Genomic DNA, 23,325 nt, shown 5'->3' on the forward strand with positions numbered 1-23,325 from the left:
AGTGAGTTTATCAATTTCATCTGTCCTCTCAGGTTACGTGTAGCGTCACACACACTGGAAGTTCTCACAAATGCACAAGTAAGTAAATGATTCCATCTTCTCTCCCTTCTTAAAAAAATATACATGAGGATATGAACAAACCTGGATGCACCTTGGCAAAATGCAAATGTTCAATAAAGCATGAACAATTCCATTTGCTATTAAATACATAAACCTGATACAACTTGTCAGTGACCAGATGAGTGAAAAAATGGAAAGTGATGACATGCCCTGGGTGGGCAGGGTGACCCTGGTGCCCCCACAGGGAGGAAAAGTCAGGAGTGGCTGGGGCAGCTCTATCGAGAGGGGCAGATGTGTTGGCACACACACAGCAGTCTTCTCGTCTTTGTTGTCTGGCTGACTGTTTCAAAATCAACTGACCGAGATATAATTTAGGCACAACAAATTACTTCCATTGAAAGTGTGCAATTAAATGGTTTTTACATCCATGGAGCACCCATGATAATAAATACAAAACGTTCCTATCACCCCAAGTTTTTCCTTCTGTCCCTTGGTAGTTCATCTCACCCCAGGCCAATACCGATTTGCTTTCTGTCATTAGACATTAGCTTACAAGTGTCCTGCCCAAGTGAGGGCCGCCACTAGCCACATGCAGCTACTGGACACTTGGGTTGTGGCTAGTTCAGATTAAGAAACTCTGCCATTCTAAAACACACTGGATTTTAAGTATTTAGTAAGAAAAAATATGCAGATTAGGCCATTACTATTTTCTATATTGCATACATGTTGAAATAATATACTGGATATATTGGATTAAATAAAATAATTGCTAAAATGAATTTGTTTCTTATTATTCTTTTAAAAGTGGCTAGTAGGAAATTTAAAATGACACATGTGACTAGCATTATATTTCTACATCGGAACACTGATCCAGAGTCTGGTTAATTATTAATTCACGTTCAAGCTTTACTAAGTCGAGCCATCTTCAAATTTTCCTCACTTTGTAAACGTGGCAACCTATGCCTTCCCTGATCGTGCCTCTTCCCACACTTCAGAGCAATTACGCAGCTGTGGTTTGCATCTGTTTTGCCCAGTGGGCTCGAACTCCTTCAGGCCAAGGTCATATTTTGTTCATTACTGTCTTCTTAGAATCTGGCTTGCTGTGTGACACACGGATAGACCTCAAGGACGTTATTCTAAGTGTGGTAAAGAAGGCATGAAACCCCAAATATTGCATGATTCCACTTACATTAGGTGCCTAACAGGTAGAATTCATAGATATAAAGAGCAGAATGGCGGTTTCCTCGTGGGTGGCAGGAATGGAGGGTGGTTTAATATGCATAGGTCCTACAATGAGATTCTACCGAACACCATTGAACTATGTACACTCCAAAATGGCTAACATGATAAACTTTATGTTATGTGTATTTCAACACAGTTAAAACTTTTAAACATTTTAATGAAAAAGATGATGTTTGTGAAGAATCGTCAATAATTTGGAAATATAAAAGATGAAGTAAGGAAAAAACAGGATAAAAAAGCACATGTAGAGCAGGATCAGAACTAATCAATATGGAGCACTATGTATAAAAACTTGAAGGAAACATCAAAATATTGAAAAGAGGGGGAGGAAATAGGGGTGATTTTACCATTTTTCAAAAAACTTCCTAGAGTTTCCAAGTTTTAGCAATGAACTTGTATTTCTTTTACTGCAGGGAGGAAATATGATTTTTAAAATTTACTTAAAACTAGTTTCTGCTTCAGGTTTATTGCTACTAACCAACCAGAATGTGATTAGAGCTTTTGCAACTTTGTTAATGGGAAGATTAAAATCTCCCTATAGGCCTAGACCTGGGAAGGAAAATTTCCTTTGGCACAGAAAGTTCAGTCTCCCTGTCTGGATAAACGTGACTCCTCTCAGTAGTTCTTTAGTCTCTGGCGGTCATCAAACGGCCAGCCAATCAGTTCTCCAACTCCAGGAAGAGAAAAGGCCCCTGTTTGCAAGGACCTACTGATGGCCTGTTCACGTTGGGGAGGGTGACCAGGGTGTGCACTGAGCCACCAATCCAAAGGACATGGGGGAAGAAATTTTTTTTTCAATGAGAACAACAGAAAGTTCTCTACCTGAGGTATCTGATGGCGATTAAGGCTTTCCACCGAACAGGGCTGGCTAAGGAATCCAGGGGCTCGTCCCTGATGAAGTCCTGCCACACAGACAAGGAGGCAAAATGGTTCAGAAAGGATCGAGGAAGCTTCCAGGTGCAGCTGCAACCTCATGGGACCCTTGGGTGCCCTCAGGATACAGCAGGGATCTGTTCCTTGGGACTGGCGAGTTAGTTCCACCCATTTTGAAAAAGACAGCCCGGCCCCCTTGGGAATGGACGTCTCGGAGCCTCACCCATGTCCTCTCTGCTCACTCACCAGCATGTGACCGAGCAGCTGCTCTTTGTAGGAAAACTTGAACCCCTGATCCCCGGTGTCTTGGACGGCGATGCCGATCTCAGTGATACTTCTTGTGAAACTCAGTTGCAGATCCATGTCCTAAAGCACAATGATTCAAGGTACAACCGGGTCTTAGGCAGTGTCCCTGGTTCTGTAAACATGGGACGTAGGCTTGAAATGTATGCCCAGAAGGAGTGAGAATCTCTGCCCCTATTGCCATCTCTACCCCAGTCTAGGGTGGAAGTTGCAGAGAAAGTGAAAAACACCTCCCTCCCCAACCACCTGACAGACTGAGGTTTCTCTAGGGTAGTGGCTTTCAAGCTGTTTGACCATAAACCAGAGCAGGGAACAGCTTACAATTCTACCCAGCATCTACATGAAACATATCTCTATATCTATTTGTCTATAAAAGTCTTCGGATACTTCTTGCTATGTGCAATGTACTCTTCTATTTCTCTTTTATTTCACTATAAAAGTGTTGCTGGTTGGGATCTATGAAATTAATTCCATGGTACACTGGTGGGTCACAGTCCACAGTTTACAGTCTAACTTCCAAACTACCTGGCACCGAATAGAGCAACCTGTTTGGTCCTAGGTTAGGCTCTGCAATTCTGGCTGCAGAATTGGATTCATTACTTATATACTGGGATGCTTTCCTCCAGAATCCAATCGAGAGAAATCTATGGGAGCAGCATTTGTGTTCAAATATATATATCCAAATGTGCCACGTACCTTGTTCATCACAGACAGGCCCAGGACCTGGAAATTGAAGGTAAAAACAGACACTGGAGCGAGCAGTAAGAGAGTTCTCACACCCCAGCAAAAGACCCATCCATCAGCCTGAAGGACACAGAGAAGCAGGACACCCCGTCTCGCCAAAGAGTGGGGCCTGCTCACTTCCTCCCCCATTTTCAAAGTGTGGCTTGTTTGTTGGCAGAACCTTTCCCTTGGGTGAGTCGTGGCTGCTCTACAGGAGGCAGAGTGAGGAGGCCAAACCGTTGGGCTTCAGGCTTTGCTGGGAAGGCTCTTAGCAAAATGAGCGGTGAAATCTTCTGAAAGGAACGTGAATAGAGCAGCTCGCTTTGGAACTGGATACAGTAGGTTCTACTACAACGTTTGTGTTGAGAATGCAGACTCGTTGCAGTGAGACTGATGCATGGGGGAACACCTGTAGCAATTTGGGGTTGCGTTTCGGTATGCACAGCTGTGTCTGTGAGAGCAGAACGGTACCCTAGTTGAACCAAGCCACGGAAAAATGCTCAGACTCACCCCTTAGCACATCTGCCAGCTGCCTCCGCTTATTGTGTTGTGAGCACTTCCTGTCCAAGTCTGGGGTTACAACCGTCTGTCAGACTTCAGGTAACTTTTCTTTGCCACTCTTCCCTAATATTTTACAACTGACATAATATTTTACAACATTTTACAAATATTTCACAATTGACTTTTGTTTTTTTCCAAAGAAAAGGGCCATATTTTTTGTTATATATTTAACTATTTATTTAACTTTTAAAAATGTGTTTTAAAGATAGATTCTTGTTTCTTTTAATGTGTTATTGATGGATTTTTTAAAAATGTTGTGCCCTCAGCTCATTCTCCTCACAATTCCTGTGGTTTTTCTTGCACTAGTTAGTGCATGTGTTGTGTTACAGAAAAATCAATTGTACCTTGAAAGTGGACAGTCATATTTACCTAAAACATCTTTATCTCCTTTCTTCTTTTATTTTCACCATAATTTCCCTCAGTGATGGACTGAAAATGAACGTAACATAAAATGTCTTTTTTTTTAAGTTATGTTTTCTAGTCTTATCATTGTGTATCAGATTTTGGGTGTGGCAGAATCATCTTTTCAGGACCAGGGTGAAAGTCCAGATTCAGTGATCCATCCTGGGAGACTGTGACTCACTGGGGATCTCTATTTATAACAGACTCCAGATAAAATCCTCATGTGGCCGAGGCATCAGAATCACTGCCCTACACCTTTCTGCTAGCATGGGCTTATATCTGTATCTCACAAGCTCCCTATAACTCCATTCCTATCACATACACACATGAATGGAAGTCAAGAGCACAGATTTATCAAGCAGGTGACTTCTGGAAGGCACAGAAGAGGAGATAAAGGGGCATAAGCTACAGTCCTTAAAGTCAAGATGCCAACATCTAATGGGAGAAGCAGATGTTTACATAATCAGTGAAAGCTGCCCACACCTGGCTATGGATAAGAATCATTCATAAACCTTTGAAAAATACAGATGTTGTATTTCACCCAGATCGACTGAATCGATCTCCCTGGGAAGCGGCTCTGGGAAGCTGTTTTAAACTTGATCCCTAGTTGATTCTTAGGTGGCTACATTGGTACCAGTTCGCAAAGTGGCTGAATTGACAGTACATATGGTATGAAGCCCTTCAGTAAACATCCACAAAGTGCTATGGGGCGTAAAAGTGATGGGATGAGTTAGAATCAGAACACTACTGGCATGTTTGAGGAGTGGCAATGGCAGTCGGGTGGCTGGGATGAATGCGGAGGGGGAAACAGGGCAATGAGGTAGATCGAGTAGACAGAAGAATGACATACTGTTAGTAACATTTTAGAGGCTATTAAGAGCAATTAATACACCAGCTGCCTTAAAGCAGAATGGGAGTAATTGCTTGAAGTTCAAAGATGGGTAAGACCACTATGGGTACAACCGGTTTGGGAGGGCATCATGGGAGTGGTAGCACGTAGGAGAGAAACAAATGACCTGACTCTGTTTCATAGTAAACTTTCCTGCTCCCTCACGCTCTCATCTCCCATACATACCAGATCCTGTCTTGCCTTCGGCCTGTCCCTTTGAGCATGAAGATTCCCGAGGAATGAGCCCTTCCAGGGTTTGGGAACCCCACTCTGGGAATGGGAGCAGCCTCTCTTGGTCATTACCTGAGAGCATTGGCCATAAAGAAACAGGACCTGGGATACAATATCTTGATCAAGCCTGGTGAGGAGCTGAGCCTTGGGAGCATGGAGGGCCACGGCTCCGTAGATGACCATGACATCAGTCTTGCTCAGGCTCTTTTTCCCAGAAAAAAGACCCTGAAGACAAGGAGAGGCATAAAAAACATGGCAGAAGAGGGTTCTTTTCCTCTTACATCTCTCCCCAATCCTACGGACAAGTACAGGGGTTAAGAAATGAGACTGGGAGGAGGAAAATTTGTCTAAAACAGATACTCTTGTTTCTCCAGATTTAAACACCCTGGACTACGTTGTTGATGGGTCAGGCTTTAACAGAACTTCCTGCGAGGAGGCTTGGGTTTCTTTTTACTCATCAAGTTTGTCTATACAAGGGAGGCTCGGCGTACACAATGGGAACTATCTGTGAGGCCGAAACAGCTAGTAGGGACAAACCTGAGCACCTACAGAGCTACTTAGGACTGTCAGGGTCAGCATTAGTGTCAGAAAATAGAGTAGCCTTGTTACCCAGCTGGTTGTTCTGACCTGGAATAAAGACCTGAGGACTGCAGTTAAGTACAATATGATCAAAAGCTTTGGAGAAGAAAATTGTTTTTGTTTTTGTTGTTGTTTTGTTTTACCTTACATCGATTCATGAAACTCTTTTCCCGATCTTGAAACGTTTTAAGAACTTTTAAAACAGTATCCAAGTGGTTCTCGGCACAGTATCCTAAAATAGAAGTTATTCCCTAAAATCAGAAAAAATAAGATTTTGAGTTTAACTCTTCACTTATTCAAAAATATTTATTGAGCATCTATTATGTGCCAGTCACATTTCTAGGTGTTGGGGATGCAAAAGTAAAAAATACACACCCAACTTCTCGTCCTTGTGGAGTACGCAACTAAGGGAAGTGGCAGGGAAGGGACAGCAAATAAACACAAATTCAGTAAGTATAAATATACAGTGTTTTGATAGCAGTAAGTGTGACGGAGAAAAGAGAAACAGAAAAAAAAGGTGCAGTTGCTGCTGGTTGGGGGAAGTTTGTCATTTAAGTATGGCGGCCAGAGAAGACCTCATTGGTGGGGTGATGTGGAGCAGAGCCTTGGAATGAATGAGGGCGTGAGTTGCCGGACTCTGGGAAGGAGAGCTCCAAACAGAGAGGAAGTAAGAGCCGAGGCCCTGGGCCCCCTGAGGAGGGCTGAGCGGGGGATCCAGGAGAACACCACAAGGTCAAAGCAGAGGCACAGGCTGGTTCTAGTAGAACCTTGTAGGTCATATTCAAGATTTTAGACTTTTAGTCTTAGACTGGTGGGGTTTTTTGAGCTTGAGTTGACTGACATTTTAAAAGGATCACTCTGCAGCTGAAACTGTATCTTAAGTGGTTAAGAGTTTGAAAGCCACAGGTAGCTCTCGTTGGGCACTCTAAGACTATGTTCCCTCCTACCCACTTTCTTTGCTTTCCAGCTCTTTTGCCCCAGGCTGATTTCAGCACAGTACCTTCATGGTGATTTGCTCACAAATCCTGTTTCATTTGGTTTGATTGCACAGCCCTGCTAGAGAACCCAGGGGCTAGACCACTGTTACCATGGTCTCAGCCAGCACCGTTCTTAGTCCTCAGGTACCAGGCCACCTAGCCTCCGTCACCAGACAATGCTTGAAAAAGTCCCCAAAAGCTTGTAGCCTGACATTGGCCAGAAATATAATCCTTTCTGTGTTTTTTACCTTTCTGTGTTCTCACCCCATAATGCCCTGTGTTTCTCCTCTCCCACTCCATCTTCCTTCTTGTTTCTTCCCCAACTTTTCTATGTGCCCTTATCTTTCTGTCATTTAATCTGGCAAAACCCAAGCTCTGCAATAATCTGACTCTCCAATTTACCTGTCACCTATGCCCACACCTGGTCTTCTGGATGCTCCTGAAACAACAGGTGACACTGTAGAGACAGTCAGCGGTGGGAAAAGGTGACTGCAACCCCAGCAGGGCCCTCACATCTGCACAAATCCCCGACTGTCTTCACACAGTTCAATGTCTCTTTCTAGTTCCTCATAGCAATTCTCAATTTCAAACCTTTGTCGGGGACCGGATTGCCTTGGCCTGGCAGGTGTGACTCAGCTCTGTATGGAAAACCTACAGAAGCAATGTAGTGGGCAAGAACCAGACCTTCAATCCAAGTTTTCCTGTGGGAATAAGGCCTAGAAAATGCATACAGACTGTTATGGCTTGCTCTTGCTAAAACTCCATCACCTTGGTCTGAAACAGTAAATATATATTGTCTATCTTTAAGGTAATCTCCAAAGCCTGTGTGAACGTTCCCAAAGACAGAGCTAATCAGCTTGCCGCCTTTCTCCTCTGCATGTTATTTTCATTTCCTTGATTGGACCTAATATGTAGACAATAATATTCTCTGTAATAGATAATAAATCCTTCTTCGATGTAAGACCCAAGAAAAACAATAAAAGCCTGTCTAGGCAAGGGTCAGGGAGCTCTCCTCTAGAGAGACTGGCCATGCCATCCCCTTTTCTCCACAGTATTGCTGTAGCCTGTGTATTTATTCTCATCTTCAATTGCAACAGGTATAATCTGCTGGCCGGAGTTTGCCACAAACCTTCTCGTCCTCTGAAACTGCCCACCAGAAGCATTTTATTTTTCCTTATTTTACTTTGGGAAACGTAAGGAGCATAGCTAGTATACTGAAGCCAAGATATGAATCCAGCTAGTCTGACTCACTGTGACCTGAAGTCTGGTGTTGTATGAGTGAGAGTCACCCTTAGGAGCCGGAAAGTCAACAGGCCATAGGATTATGAACGTCACATGCTGACACGTTCCCCATTCAGAGATCACTTACTAGGAGACACAAGTGTGTGGGACACTCTGAAGCTTGAAGTGAACTTATGCATAAAAGGAATTAAAGAGGCTCAAATGGATGTCATGAAGTTTGTAAACTCCTCAGACTGTGAATGAGAGCCTTATTGCATGCTTATACTTAAAATAAACTTTAGGACTTCCGCCAAGATGGAGGCATAGGTGGAAACACTGTGCCTTCTCCCACAACCAAGTTTGAATACAACAAAGGTTTGGAGAAACAAAGACACAACCAAAGGACAGAAAATTGAATTCTACGGAAGTCCAACTACATCTAACCGTTCAACGGGGACGGTAAGAGGGGCGGAGCCAGTAGCGAGCAGGGTCGGGCAGGACAGGGCCCCCGACCCAGGCGCGCAGGCAGACGGGAACCAGTTGGGGCGCGGGGCAGACCGTGGGCACATATTCGCGCACAATGAGACAGACCACGCAGGCCCCAGGGGGCGAGGGCTGACAGTGGTGGCACACTCACGTGCAGTGGGACGAAACGCATGGGCCCGGTGATGGCAGCAACTGCGGCACCGGTGAGGGCTGTGGCAGCAGGCGGCGGACAGGACGCCATAGTCCCTCTTTGACCCCGCCCCCACATATAGCGTCACAACCCAGCGACTTAGTTGCCCTGTTCTAGTGAACACTTTAGGGCTCTGGTCCTGCTATGGAACAGGCACGAACAACCCGAAAGATGGTGCAAGAAGAACTCAAAGTCCCAGAGCCAATAACTCTAAGCGACCGAGAAATTGCCAGCCTCTCAGAAGCACAATTCAGGACACTATTTATCAGGATGCTCACAGAACTGGTAGATTATAGTCACAAATTAGAGGAACAAAGTCACAAATTAGAGGAACATATGAAGGCTAAACTAATTGAAATGAAGGGAGATGCACAGGAAACCAATAGTGATGGAAAGGAAACGGGGACACAAATCAATGGAATGGACCAGAAGGAAGAACAAAACATCCCACCAGAAAGGAATGAAGAAATGAGAATTCAAAAAAATGAGGAGAGGCTTAGGAACCTCCAGGACATCTTTAAACGTTCCAACATCCGGATTATAGGGGTACCAGAAGGGGGAAAGAAACAGCCACGAGTGGAAAACGTATTTGAACAAATAATAAAGGAGAACTTCCCCAGTCTGGCAAAGGAAATAGACTTCCAGGAAATCCAGGAAGCTCAGAGAGTGCCAAAGAAGTTGGACCCAAGAAGGAACACACCAAGGCACATCATAATTACATTAGCCAAGACCAAAATGAAGGAGAGAATCCTAGAAGCAGCAAGGGATAAGGGGACAGTCACCTACAAAGGAGTACCCATCAGACTGTCAGCGGATTTCTCAAAAGAGACCTTACAGGCAAGAAGGGGCTGGAAAGAAGTATTCCAAGTCATGAAATCCAAAGACCTACAGCCAAGATTGCTTTATCCAGCAAAACTTTCATTTAGAATGGAAGGACAGATAAAGTGCTTCTCAGATAAGGTCAAGTTCAAGGAGTTCATCATCACCAAGCCCTTATTATATGAAATGCTAAAGGGACTTATATAAGAAAAAGAAGATGAAAAATATGAACAGTGAAAGGACAGCAAACACACAGTTGTTAACAACCACACCTAAAACAAAAGCAAACCAAGAGGACAGCTAGATCAGGAGTGGAACCATAGAAATGAAGAACACATGGAGGGTTAGAAACAGGGGGGTGGTAGGAGGAGAAGGGGGGAGAAGGCACAGAAAATAGCATAGATGGTAGGTAGAAAATAGATAGGGGGGAGGGCGAGAATAGTGGGGGAAATATAGAATCCAAAGAACTTGAGACACGTGGTTATAAACTAAGGGGGGGAGAATGGTGGGGGAGGGAGGGTGCAGGTGGAGGGGATTGAAGGGGGGGAATAGAACAACTGTAATGGTATAATCAATAAAATATATTTAAAAAAATAAAATAAAATAAACTTTATTTCCTAGCTTATAGCCGAACTGAAACAGCAACCAGGGTAGGGGAGATGGTGTTAGCAATAATACTGAGGGCAATAATGGATAACCAAATATCTGATTAGGACAAAAGAAATAATAGCAAAAAAAAGCAACTTCAAAACTTTAGTAAGTCTGGTGGTATCTGGACAATTAAAAGGGGGGAAGGAACCCTAAACACCTTGGAATTCCTGAGGAAAGTGTATAACACAATCTAATAACTAATGAGGTGATTCTCATTCACCTAGGGAATTGTTTTTGTTTTGTTTTGTATTGTTTTGTTTTTTAAATATATGTCCTCTCCTTTCCCCGCACTCAAATATGCTCTCCAGCCTAGGCTAGGGTAGGGCTAGGTAAAAGTGTTTTGCAAATGCTCTCCAGGTTATAGTTATATTCTCTCTAGGTTGAGAACTGTTCGTTTGTACACTTACATTAAGCTTGTAAACTCAATGCTTTTGAGGTTTGTGATCACATTCAAGTTATAAAGCCAATGTCAAAATGTACTAAAGATACTCTTGTTAAGTAAGAATGATAAAACTCATTTTTCAATATTTTTATAAGCCTGGTTAAAAAATGAGGCATTAATATTTAGACAGGGGTATGTCACTTTTCTGTAAAAATTTCTTGGGCTATTATGAACATATCTATGAATAATTCTGTACATAGAAGACATTATTATAAGACTGACAGAGGTTTCTCTGAGTGGACTCACTTACCACTGTCAGAAGAGGAAATTGAGAAAAAAGGGTCCTACCTGTCGTTGGTCCCCCAGTTGGTTGGGAGCAATAAGAAACTCCTTAATCTGTGACCCTACAAAGTTCGTGTCTTGGCAGGATGCTAAGGTGGTTCCCAAGGCTTTCCAAAGGAATTTCTGGGGAACAAAGGACAAGCAACAGAATGTTAAAAGTTGGAAAGCAAGATGACTTTATATACTTTATCTCATTGAATCCTCATAACACCACACCCCGTGGAGGTGTGAATAATCTATTTCCTTGGCCAGTATACTGAGGTTAAGCAATTTACCTAAAGATACAAAAGGAGCAAGCAGCAGATCAAACCCCACTCACAATGGATGGCTACAGTGAGGGGGGTTAAACGGTAGCGGCCAGCTGGAGACAGAGAATGAAAGAGCTGGCCTTTGAGCATTCTTTTAGCTCTAAGTTTTTACTAAACTCTAGTCGATTTTTTTCTGGACACAAGCTGTGTGCTAAGTGCTATGGCGGGGCTGCTGGGTGCCTTCCAGTATTTGTTCTTCTTCCTTCTCTAGAACAGAACCCTGAATTTTAGTGAGCACATATCTATCCTGAAAACACAATACTTCTCAGTTTTCCTCTCAGACAGTTGTGGCCCCATGAGTAACTTTTGGACAAGGGTAAGATAAGAGAAGGTAGCATTTTTCTAACAACTCCTCCCCCATTTTGATAGCAGTATAGACAAATTGGAACTTGAGTGGCCAATTTACAGTATAAGGCAGAGTGAAGGCCCCTCCGCTGGACACCAACCTTCTCAACAGAGGTGTTGCTGTAACTGCCCATTTGCTGGTTGAAATCCTGGCTCAGCTGAATGGTCCAGGCTACGTCATTGATCCTCCATAAAGATTCTTTGAGCAACTGCAGTAGGAAGCGGAAGTCAGATACAGGTGTGACTGTTTAGTGTGCTCTCTTGGTCCTTTTTTGTTATCTTATTTTTCAAAGGTACAAATATGTATTAAATGGGGTTATTCCATTTCCCATAAAAAACTATTTACTTCGGGACTTTGCCTCTTTGTTTATTTGAAAAGCCATATTCTCTGAATGCTCTGAATTCCCGTGGGGAATAAGTTACACAGAACGTGGAAGTAACTCTAGGTCAGTGCCTTTCTTCTTCTTCTTAAATAAAAATTGCTTAAACACTTTAAAAAAGTCATCTATCCTGAAACTTAAATTGAAGTTAAGGTTTTCCAAGTTGTGAATAAATTTGGAAAAACCCCATTAGTCAATGTTGGTTTGCTTTATTATCTACTTAAAAAAAGGGACATTTTTGTAACAAAGAAATAAATGTCTTTAAAAACCAACTTGATATACAGGCACTTTTTGTAACTTCAGCTCTAAGGGGTAAATATTCCCAATTTCCCCAACTGTTCTGAGCCAAGGCCACAATCAGTCACCTGAACCCATGTCCTTCTTCATTGAACAATTACATAAAAAGGGGTTGGTGTCTTTTTGGAGGACAAAATCCATTGCAATTTCTAAGGTTTATTATTTTACCTATATTTTCTCTAAGTCTACAAAAGGACACTTAATCTCAAAGCCAATGAAAAAGCCTGTATGCATTTTCTTCATAAGAACTCATGCAGTGAGTGGGTCCTTTGAAGAGAAAAAAATTAAACAGCCCTGGAAGTTGATGGGGAAGAAGGTACATGCAAAGAGTTTTGAAAGAAGGCTAGAAGCATACACAAGATTGGAAGGGTGGGAGGGGGGAACCTGTCCTCAAGGCTTCTCTCTAGGGAAAGAAACTTTCTTCCTAGTAAGAACTATTATTTTTAAATGGCAGCAGGGGAATATAAAGTAGGAATTTTGATGGGGAGGGTTGGTGGGGTGGAGGATAAAAAAAACATGAATATGGAGAAGATGTAGATCCTAGAATTCACAACCAGGAGAGTAGACAGTGACTTTTACATCTCATACTGGATGGTGGGTAAAAATCACTGGGAGCCTTTCTAATTTGTTGATTCTCACACCCACTCACCCTCTGCCCTTGAGATTCTGATTCTGGATGGGAAATGGGAGTGCTGTGGAGAGGTCACTGGAAGTTGACATTTTACAAGAAGCTGTATGTCAGTTACAAAATAGTCAGAGGGATGTAAACTACAGCACAGGGAGTAGAATCAGTAATATCGTAATAGCTATGTATGGTGCCAGCTGGGTTCTGAAAATATTGGAGAGAACACTTTGTAAAGTATGTGACTGTTTAACTATGCTATACACCTGAAACCAACACAAAATAATACCAAAAAGAAACTGCAATTAAAAAAAAGAAATCCCTCAAAAATAAAAAAATCAAAGAAACGTATGTAATTCCTCTGCTAGGTCACGAGCTCCCTGCTCATGGGCTTCTTGGCCCCTTGTAGGCTCCTGAAATAAAAATCCTCCTTGTAAAGCTAATGTGTAACTCTTGTCTGCAATTTACCATTTTGGGAATTTGCATCATTTGAGACTCTGGTTAGTTGCAAAAGTCCAAAAAGTTTTTCATGAGAGAAGGAGATTCTTTTTCTGCAAAAGGGTACAACATGGTCCCTTGGTGTTTAGAAATCAGGAAAAGACAGTGTGAAATAAACATAGAGGAGGAAATGGAGTTGTATTTAGAAGCATGGAAGTAAAAATTGTTTTAGTCTGTGTTTCTTTATATGAATGGCAAAAGAATGCAATTGTAAGGACAGAAAATCAAAAGCCCTGAAAATTGGAGAAGATTTCAGAAAGACACAGAGAAAAATATTGATAAATGAAACATTCCACACTGTCTTAAACTCTTAATCAAACTGGAGACTAAAGATTGTTGCTCAAATTGTGGTGATTTAATGAGCATAATTCTTAAGTGATCACGTTAACATTTTAGTACTTTTCCTAAGAAAAGCAAATGTTGCTGACCACCATTTAGAATCCAGATGGGTAACTCTGGCTGATTTCATCACCCCATCATCAACAATTAGCCCAGGTGTTACCCTTACCTGAAGCAGCATGGTTTCCCATAGCACGATACTAGCATTCTTTCCTGGAAAAAGACATTAATGCCATAACTGCCCCCAAAATCCAGACTCAGTTGCTCCCTTTCAAGGTCCCCAGAGGATGCCAGAGTCCCATTTCAAGCTATGTCAGATGAAATGTACCATGTTGCCCACTTTCAAGTGCTAGTTGGGTGGAAAGAGGGTCTTGAATCCATACAAAAATCTAGACTTTTTTGCTAATTTCAACAGTAAGTACTGAAATGAGCATTATTTCCATATTCTAACATGAATAATAACTTTTTAGAACCATACCAAAATAGAGTTTCTCTAAGTACAAGAAAAAGACCAGGGCAAAAGTAAAAGTTCCTGCTAAGGATGTTAGCCACCAGGTCCTATTGCAGTGTAAGTTATCTGATAGAGAAACAGAAGGTGAGCAACCAAGGAAAAATATAGCGGTCCACCTTGTATATTGAGTTCATTGTTTCAATTGCTTAAAACGAACATGATGGCTTTATTCAGAGAACTGATGCCTCATTTCTTTGTGTTCTTATCTCCTTGGGTAAAGACTGATCACAGCCCCTCATACCTTCCAGAGGCTCCAGGAGTTTGGGTAAGCACATTTTCCATAGGTTTACCAATTTGGGGTGAATTATCTCAGGCAGAATCTTCAAAAGTCCTATTGCACCAGCACCACGTAACTGCCCTAAACTGGCGAGCATGGATATTACCTGAAGGACAGAAGAGAAAATTCTGGTCAACTCAGCATGTTTAAAAGGCCACCTACCTTTACTGTTATATGTAACAGTTATATATATATATATATATATTAAAAGATATATAAATATATCTTTATAATATAAATTTATATAAATTAATATAAATTTATAATATATCTTTATAATATAAATATATATATATTAAAATATAAATATAAAAGGAAAAACTTTTATAAAAGGCTACCAGCACTTGGCTATTGTAAATTGTGCTGCTATGAGCACTGGGGTACACAGGTTCTTCTGGACTGGTGTTTCAGGATTCTTAGGATATAGTCCTAGCAGTGGAATTGCTGGGTCAAAAGGCAGTTCCATTTTAAGTTTTCTGAGGAAACTCCATACTGTGTCCCACAGGGGCTGCACCAGTCGGCATTCCCACCAACAGTGCACTAGGGTTCCCTTTTCTCCACAACCCCTCCAATACTTGTTGTTTGTTGATTTGTTTATGATGGCTATTCTGACTGGTGTGAAGTGCTATCTCATTGTAGTTTTAATTTGCATCTCTCTGATGGGTAGCAATACTGAGCATCTTTTCATATGTCTCTGGACCCTCTGTATGTCCTCCTTGGAGAGGTGTCTGTTCAAGTCCTTTGCCCATGTTTTAATTGGGTTGCTTGTCTCCTTAGAGTGGAGTCGTGTGAGTTCTTTATATATTTTGGAGATCAAACCCTTGTCTGAGGTATCATTGGCAACCTAAGTTCCCATCAGTAAATGAATTGATCAAAAACTATGGTACATTTACAAAATGGAATTCTACACAGCAGAAAGAAAGAAGGAGCTCCTACCCTTTGCGACAGCATGGATGGAGCTAGAGAGCATTATGCTAAGTGAAATAAACTAGGTGGTAAGGGATAAATACCATATGATTTCACCTTTAACAGAAAGCTAAACAACAAAACAAATAAGCAAGGAAAATGCAACGAAAGACACTGAAATTGAGAACAGGCTGACAGTGACCAGAGGGGAGAGGGGAGGGGATTATAGGCGAAAAGGGTGAAGAGTTTGCAGGAATAATTACAAAGGACACATGGATAATAACGGGGGGGGTGGGGGGTGGAAACAGGGGAGGGAGGTGGAGAAGGTTGGAATGGTGGGGAGGGGTGGGGAAAAAGGCAGAAAATTGTCCTTGAACAACAATAAAAAAGGTTTTAAAAGAGGCCACCTACCTTTTTCCTTTTACTATTGTCCTGGATTCCCTTGATTCCTACATTAGCTATTCTTTTAATAAATTACCACAGCCCATTTTTACTTATTCTAGAGCAGAAATAAATAAAAGGTACCAACACGGATATATTTATTAATTAAAGAAGGGCATGTGGAAATAGTGCTTGAGTAAATAATACTTGGGGGGGTGCAAAAAAGAAAATGCAATCTGAACAACAGATATGAACGCTGTTTGAACGGTACTTATGGATTAAATCTGGTCTATGCTTATTTTAAAATCATGAAGTTTAACAAGCACTTCAGAGTGAGAAGGTAATCTTGGCAATTACAAACTTTCATGAGTATCATTAGTATAGTAGAATATTTATTATGCCTTTAGTGCTTCTTGTGGTTTGGAGTATCTGTAATTTTTATTAGCACTTACTCAGAACTGAGTTAATATACTGGCTTAATAAATACTGGCTTCCATTTACCCCACACTGTTTTATCTGTAAGTCACTCACCAGGAGTCTGGCCAGGAGCTGCTGCGGTGAAGGAAGTTTCACTAGAAAGAGAAAGCAAATGCGCATGACTGCTGTGGGGGCTCGAAAGTTTCAGATCGGGGCTGGGGGAGCAACCAAAGCTCTGCAGACTTTCTGGAAATGAGTCTCAGACAAGAGCCATGCTTTGCTTTGTTTTTGAATGTACAAACCAGCTCCTGTAGAGATGACAAGGGCCGTTGACTCCACAGCATGCTTCTTCTTTCTCTCCTCTGCCATAATCAGAATCCTGATGATGTTGAAGAGGTGGTCCAGTGTCCCCGTGTATTCCGCAGGCACCACAAAAGTCAGGATCCTTGGCCAGAGCACCTGTGGGAAACATAGGCCAAGATGCAAGGATTGCCTATTCTTTTTTATTACTTTTTTCTGGGTCCTCACTGTGGGTTTGCTTCTGATTTAAAGAATTTTTCCCGCTTATTATTTTGCTCTTCAGGCCAAATCAAAACAAAACCATCAAACAAAATCTTGGCACAGCACATTCACCTCCAGCTGCCTGTTGTAGTGAGGGTTGGTTGGTGTTTCTCCAGGGGTGGTCGCTCGAATGTGGGGCAGGATGACCAATTCTTCATTGTGAGGAAGTGCCCCAGGCGCTGCTGCCTCCCTGGGTCCACTGAAGTGCCCCAGCTAGATAAAAGTCTAAGTTGGTCTTTCATTGTCTCCTGGCTTTACCGTGTACTTCTGACCACTAAATCCCTTCTCTAGATGTTTAGCTTAAGCAAAATACAGATTCCAAGGCCACTCTCCTGGGGTTCAGATTAGTTTAGGCTTCAAGTGAGGCCTGAGAATATGAGCTTTTAACATGTCCCCAGATGAATGGGGATGTTTAGCATTCACTGCATTAGAACAACCACTCACCACTTAACAACATGTCCGGGTATGTCAGGGGGAGAAGAGGAGAGATGTACTAGGGTACTTATAAACTGTCATTTGCTATCCCAGTTATAAGAGATTAATTAATTGAGTAATTCCATACCTGTGTTTGAGTACCTACTATGTGCTGGGCACTGGGCATCGGGCATCACAATCACCTTCCTGTAGTCAGAGCATCAAAGAGCCAATGACACACAGTTGTGTCTTTGCTCCCAAGTGGGCGGAGCTTTGGAAAGGTGATCAAAGTACCTACAAGGGGTGACAAAGACCCCTCACCTGAGGCATTCCAATGACCAGTGGGTCCAACGTTTTTAAGACCTCCAGGCTTGTTTCCCGGACAGATCTCTCTCCCTTTTCATCCTCTTGGGAGACAGGTTTCCTTGGCTTCTCCTTGAAGAAACGTGAAAGAGGTGGCTTGTTAATGCTCTCTCCTATGGGTCCCCTCTGACTGTATGGGGGTACACTCTAAGGCCCTGGGTGCAGAATGCAGTCACTCAGCAGCAGGGGCTCCGGGGCCCAGCTGCCTTGGTCTTCAGCATCCAGTCCCTGTTTTGAAATGCTTCTTGGAGGAATGGGTTAGAAAAAACACCCCTGGCTGAAGCTGAAAAGCAAATGGTGAGGCTCCTTGAACCATGGACATTCCCTCTGCCTTGCAGGCCTTTGCCATTTTCTCTGGGACCAAAGATGTCAAAGGAAATGCTTCCTCATGGCGTGGACTGCAATTTCAGTTGTGACAAACTTGCTAAAATCACTGCGATCTTACAAAGGAAGCTAATCCCAGTGCAGCAAGCACTGTTGTCTCTTATTCTTATGGCTCCTTTTCTCTGCCTCTCCCCACATCATCCGCCAGCCTTGGGGGCCAGGCTGCCTCCTTTTTAGGAAAAACTGTGATTTTACTGCCTTGTGTTTTGTGCAGGTCAGAAGTGATGTCAGTGAAAGGGAACTGCTAACGCTAGAGGTTGAAAATCTTACGATAAAAGTGATGAAAATAAAACATCACTTCTAACTCAGTCATTGCTCGAACCCCGGCCCTTTCTCTCAAAGTGCAGTCGAGTCGCCTAAGCTTGTTACAGAGCAGCACTCGAAACTGCTCCCTCGTCATACCAGACTCTTGTTGGACATTGCAAACTGGGAGAAGACGTAATGGATCAGCGGCCATCCTTCCCTGGCTTCAATGTAGCATTTTTCACACATGGTTTGGATGAGGAGGAGGGTGGAATTTCTCACCTACAATAAGAGAAATGCATTTGCAACATTTTACTATGTAGGGCAGAATGGAAATTTAGCTTCTATTCTTTAACCTGGATGGATCATTTGTCCAGTGGGAATCTTTTTTAAAAAGAGTATACTTGAATAATGTTACTATAATGGAGCAGTAAATAATTTGTAGGTTATGATTAAAAGGAAACCAGAAAAGCTCTCTTTGACCAAAAGCTTTCTCTCTAGCTCCCAAGACATGTCCTCTGTTCTTATAAATATGCAACGTTGGTCACTTTGGGCTAAAACACTGCCTCGCTTTAAAAATCCTCAATGGGAGATAATGTGCTGAAGAAAAGTCCCATGGTTCCTGACTCACAAATTCAAAGTCCAACACCTCTGGAAATGGGGGTTTTAGTTTTTAAATTTGGTGCCAACTCATTAGTGGCAAAACCCCAAACGGAGCTGTTTTAAAGCCATTTGTAGTCTTATTTTATGTAGTGTGGCTAGCCGTACATTTTCTTGCAGAAATATTAATGGTTCTGACTGTGGGCTATTGTCATGGTAATGCTTTTCTAAAATCTGAAGAACTACAAATTCTGAAACATATGTGGCCCTGAGGACTGCAATAAAGGGTTAGGAATCTGTATTACAAATTTTTAGTAATTTGGCTTCCATTAGTTTAGTGGTTTGCTTCCCTGGAGGAGAAAAAGCTTGGATCTATTCCCTTAGTGACGGGGTCTTTGCATGGAGGCCTGGGAAGGAAAGGATACTTTAGACCAGGGAGACAGAGTTATGTGGTGGCAATTAGCAAAAAGGTCACCGGGTTGTCTCACAGAAGGAAGAAAAAAGAGGCACACCCTCTCTCTGCTTCTGCCCAAGGAGCTGCCTTTCCTTAAAGTTTCTGTGCTCTTTTATTCTACCCTAAAATCTAATAATTCTTTAATTGGCTTGGCCAATTACTGGGCCAAATTTTTCTGTATAATTACCCCATTGTTATTTATTGCACAACTTTTATTTTAAACACAGTCACAGTCGATCAAAGCTTCTTAGGGGACTTTTCTTTGTTGGCTTCTGGGTAGGGCTTTGAGCCAAATGAAACATGGTTTTCATACAAAAAATACAACAATTACCGATTTTTAAAAGTTTGTATTAGTGTAAATTCTACATCTTTCCTAACATGAAATACTTGTTCAAGTAATCTGGAAATATTGAGCAATCTATTATGTGTAAGTCTTGTACTACTTGCTACCTGCTTGGAAAATAGGATGTCTATTCACAGAGCAATGTTAGGGGTTATTATTATTGGGAGGGAGGTATGTTATTTTTATAATTAACAACTTTTTTCTAAACCCTTTCTTTGAAGAGCATTGCACAGTGATGCTGTGTCAAAAATGCCTTTTTCTGCTGAGAAACCCCTGAACTGAATGCACTTGAGAACTGGATCTTAATTGGGTTAATTTTTTTTCAGGAAAAATGGAGTTCTTTTAAAAATAGAATTGATCCAAGTTCTTTATAAATAGTTTCATACGCAGATCCTTAAACCGCCAAAACTGTTTGGTTTACTCCTAAAACTACCACCACCCACATAAAAGTCCCTGTTAATTCTCTTACTTTTACACTGGGGTCACCCAGGACGATTTTGACTGTTCTTTCCACTGAAGTGATGTGGTCCCTCAAGCTGGGCTCTGAAGGGCAGACGAGAAATTGAGAGGCATGGTTCAGCAGGAGTACAGTATGTTCTAGGACTGATGACAACCTATTAGAGTTACGGTACAAAATTGCAAAGTCTCTTGTCCTTAACATTTTATCCCCATTTTATCCTGGTATCCTCTTCTTCTCCGACTCTTTGAAGATGTTGACTACACTCTTTGCTCCTTATTATGTTTGGTTCCACCTTGTTTAAAATTAAACTAGAGCCTAAAGTGAATTCAATACATTCAGCTTTAAATTTGGAACTGCTTCATATTTCTTGTTTGATTTTTCAGTAAATCCCAGTGCTAACTGAATTTAAAAGCTATTATGATGTAGTATAAAACTAAATTATCATATTTTATTAATCCAAGCTATCATTAATGTTATGAAGCACCCTTATTTTATATTGCATCAAAAAAAGACAGAAAAACTAATAGTGTCTGATTATAATTAAAAATGTTGTCAATCATAAGACAGATTCCAATATCCTGAAAATATGTGCTTCTTGGAATTAATGAAATATGATAGTTTATTAAATTCTGCTCTTTTCTACATGTGCTAATCTCTAGGATATTATGACTATTTCTCACATACTGCCTGTTTATTGGGCTTTCTCACATACTTAACCAGCTTACTAAATCTTCCAAATTCTAAATTAAATTCTCAAATATTCTAGTTGTCTTTATCAAGTCAGTGCATCCATAAATATAATAAAGGAAAGGAGGTAACTGAAAAATGGCTGTTTAAAATCAGTCAATTGTAGACAACCAAGAAGGCAGAGCTTCACTGGAACGTGATGTTCTATAAACATCCCAAAGGTGTGGGAGGGGATTAGAGCTGCGTGAACTTGGGTTCTCTTCCTCATACAAAATCAACCACTCTGGCTTCATCCCCATCACTTACCTTCAGCACCAATAACCAGTCTTAACAAAGCCAAGATTCCCCTCCGAATGGCTTCGTTATTGCTTCTTATTTGTTCATCAAAAAATTCCATCAGGTCTGCAGGGTTGGAATGGGCTGCAGGTTTAAGAAACACTGGCATCATAAGAATTTGTTTTTCTCTTCAAGTAAAATATTTGTGAAGGGGAAGGGGGGAATTCCACAAGGGTTGTCCAAGTCACTCTTAGGTTCATAGTTAGATTCTATTATGTCCTTTCTTCTTTAGTATCACAGAGTTAATTAAGTGGTTAATAACGAAAATATGCCCAACACTTTCCTGGTTTTAGAACTGAGAGTTTTATGTCCAGATGACCAGTCACCCTATATATTGCAGTCTTTTGGGGAACAGGTAGATGAGGACAGGCACAGAACACTGAGAGTTGAAGAAACATTGTGTGTGTGTATGTGTGAAAGTAACTAATGTTGACAGTTTGCACACCCTTCATCATTGTCACCATCGTCCCCTGGAGACATTTTTGTTAGAAACCTTCTGAGTGTTTGGTCCTACCTAGAAGGAGGAAACAGCTTGAAGCTTCGATTTCATTTTCCTTCCCCAGAGGCTCTGGGACTCTGCACACCTGAGTGAGAAGGAAAACACAGGTGGTAGACGTCGAAAACAGAACGCTGGCATGAACAAAACAGTCAGATTGGACAGCAGGGTCTTCTTACCTGGTGGAGCAGATTGATGAAGATGCTTCTTTTCAAGTCCTTTGGAAGGCCAATGTCATAAAGGATGGCGGCAGCCAGTATCTGCTTTAGGCTCTAGAATCAAAGGTGAGTTGGAGGCTGCCCATGCAGCAGCAAGCACAGGACGTGGAAGGCAAATGATTACATTTTCTCAGAACAAATCCATAACCTTTCTGCAGTTACGGGTTTTGTTTTGTTATTTTAAGCGGCCTGCCCTTCCACCTTGTGCAGGGCTTCAGCAGGGCTGAGAAAAGCAATGATAAGCTCTTTCTGGAGTTTCCGTCCTCCAGCTACGCCAGCTTCCTGCCGCCTCACCTTTCCAAAGAGGCATTTTTAAGTTCAGCTGCCCAGAGAGGTGCTGACGTTCTTTAGGCCCTCTTGAGATTTTGTGTGCTCTGAGGTGGTTACCAGTGGACTCTCTGGATCAGCTCCTGTAGGGTGTGCCTCTTACCTGAGTGACGTGGAAGTCGATCTCTTTGTCTTTATACTGGTTCAGGAGCCAGGGCACGTGGCCCAAGGCTTGTTCACAGAGGTCTTCCCAGTGGAGCAGCAGGCTCACTGTGGGGCCGTGGGCCTTCACGATGGACAGGGTCTGCAGAGGCAGTTGAGAAAGAGCACTTCCAGGGCTTCATTATGATTTTCACCCATTTCTCAGAATACCAGGAGTTGTAGAGCCCCCCGCTCCTGCCCCCACCACTCCCCACTCCCCAGCCAAATGTTACTCACCGCTTTCAACCAAGAAATGTTTCTAGAAGCTTTAAGAAATGTCTAGGCTAAGATCATTGCATGAGGCAGTTACATTTACATTTGTATTTGTATTTATATCAACATCTATATCTATGTTGATTCTCATTTCAATATTTGCCCCGCTTATTCTTTTAGCCTCTCTCTAACAGTTACTTTCTTTCATCATACCAACACATTTAAAATTTCCCTCATATTAAGAAATTATTTGATTCCATATTACTTTGACCGACTATTATCCTCACTCAGTTTTTTTTTCTTACTCTTAGAGCAAAGTATTTTGAAGGAGTGGTTTTCATTTGTTATTTCTTCTTCCCTCCTCCAATTTATCCCCCAATCCAATGTAATCTGGCTTTCATTGACATAAAAAATGAACAAATATAAATGTAATATGTATTGATTACAAAAGTTTAGAAATCCCACACATCATGATGAAGAAAATATTGTACCCGCAGTTCTCATAGATAATCCCAGGTTGGTGAATTTTTTAATATGTTTTTTTCTTTCACTTAAAAAATTCTTTCTCTATGGATTTACATTTTTAAAAAAATTGGCATCATTCTTTTAATAGATAGTTCTATATTCTACTTTTTCTGCCTAATATTAGATGATGAATTGTTTTCTACTAGCTAAATTTTGCTGTACAGAAACTTACCTCCCAAGTTAATGTGTGTAACAACCACCATTTATTTCACTCAAGACTGTGTGTCAGCTGAATTGTTCTTCTAGTGCATTTCTGTGAAATGAATACTTGTCAAGATTTCTCTTGCTCGAACACTATGCCCATGGATCCTAGATCTCTTCTTCTCTGAAAAAGTCTCCTTTCTTATG

General features: G+C 41.6%; 1 protein-coding gene across 1 annotated transcript in view; it reads right to left on the reverse strand.

The window, feature by feature from the left end:
* Window positions 1–23,325, reverse strand: part of MROH2B (maestro heat like repeat family member 2B) — a 51,883-nt gene that overhangs the window by 19,922 nt on the left and 8,636 nt on the right. The window contains exons 7-24 of the mRNA XM_037063253.1: window positions 22,202–22,342; window positions 21,733–21,825; window positions 21,572–21,641; window positions 21,028–21,141; window positions 20,044–20,117; window positions 18,337–18,459; window positions 17,509–17,622; window positions 16,515–16,671; window positions 16,327–16,367; window positions 14,473–14,614; window positions 13,890–13,933; window positions 11,686–11,793; window positions 10,938–11,054; window positions 6,007–6,114; window positions 5,357–5,509; window positions 3,175–3,201; window positions 2,422–2,541; window positions 2,125–2,204 (exon numbers count right to left, since the gene is read on the reverse strand). Of these exons, the coding sequence (XP_036919148.1) occupies window positions 2,125–2,204; window positions 2,422–2,541; window positions 3,175–3,201; window positions 5,357–5,509; window positions 6,007–6,114; window positions 10,938–11,054; window positions 11,686–11,793; window positions 13,890–13,933; window positions 14,473–14,614; window positions 16,327–16,367; window positions 16,515–16,671; window positions 17,509–17,622; window positions 18,337–18,459; window positions 20,044–20,117; window positions 21,028–21,141; window positions 21,572–21,641; window positions 21,733–21,825; window positions 22,202–22,342 (1,826 nt within the window). The remainder of the gene's footprint in view (window positions 1–2,124; window positions 2,205–2,421; window positions 2,542–3,174; window positions 3,202–5,356; window positions 5,510–6,006; window positions 6,115–10,937; window positions 11,055–11,685; window positions 11,794–13,889; window positions 13,934–14,472; window positions 14,615–16,326; window positions 16,368–16,514; window positions 16,672–17,508; window positions 17,623–18,336; window positions 18,460–20,043; window positions 20,118–21,027; window positions 21,142–21,571; window positions 21,642–21,732; window positions 21,826–22,201; window positions 22,343–23,325) is intronic.

The sequence above is a fragment of the Sturnira hondurensis genome, unplaced genomic scaffold, assembly GCF_014824575.4.
Source record: "Sturnira hondurensis isolate 20B ecotype Veracruz unplaced genomic scaffold, ASM1482457v3 Scaffold0014384, whole genome shotgun sequence".
Taxonomy (NCBI): domain Eukaryota; kingdom Metazoa; phylum Chordata; class Mammalia; order Chiroptera; family Phyllostomidae; genus Sturnira; species Sturnira hondurensis.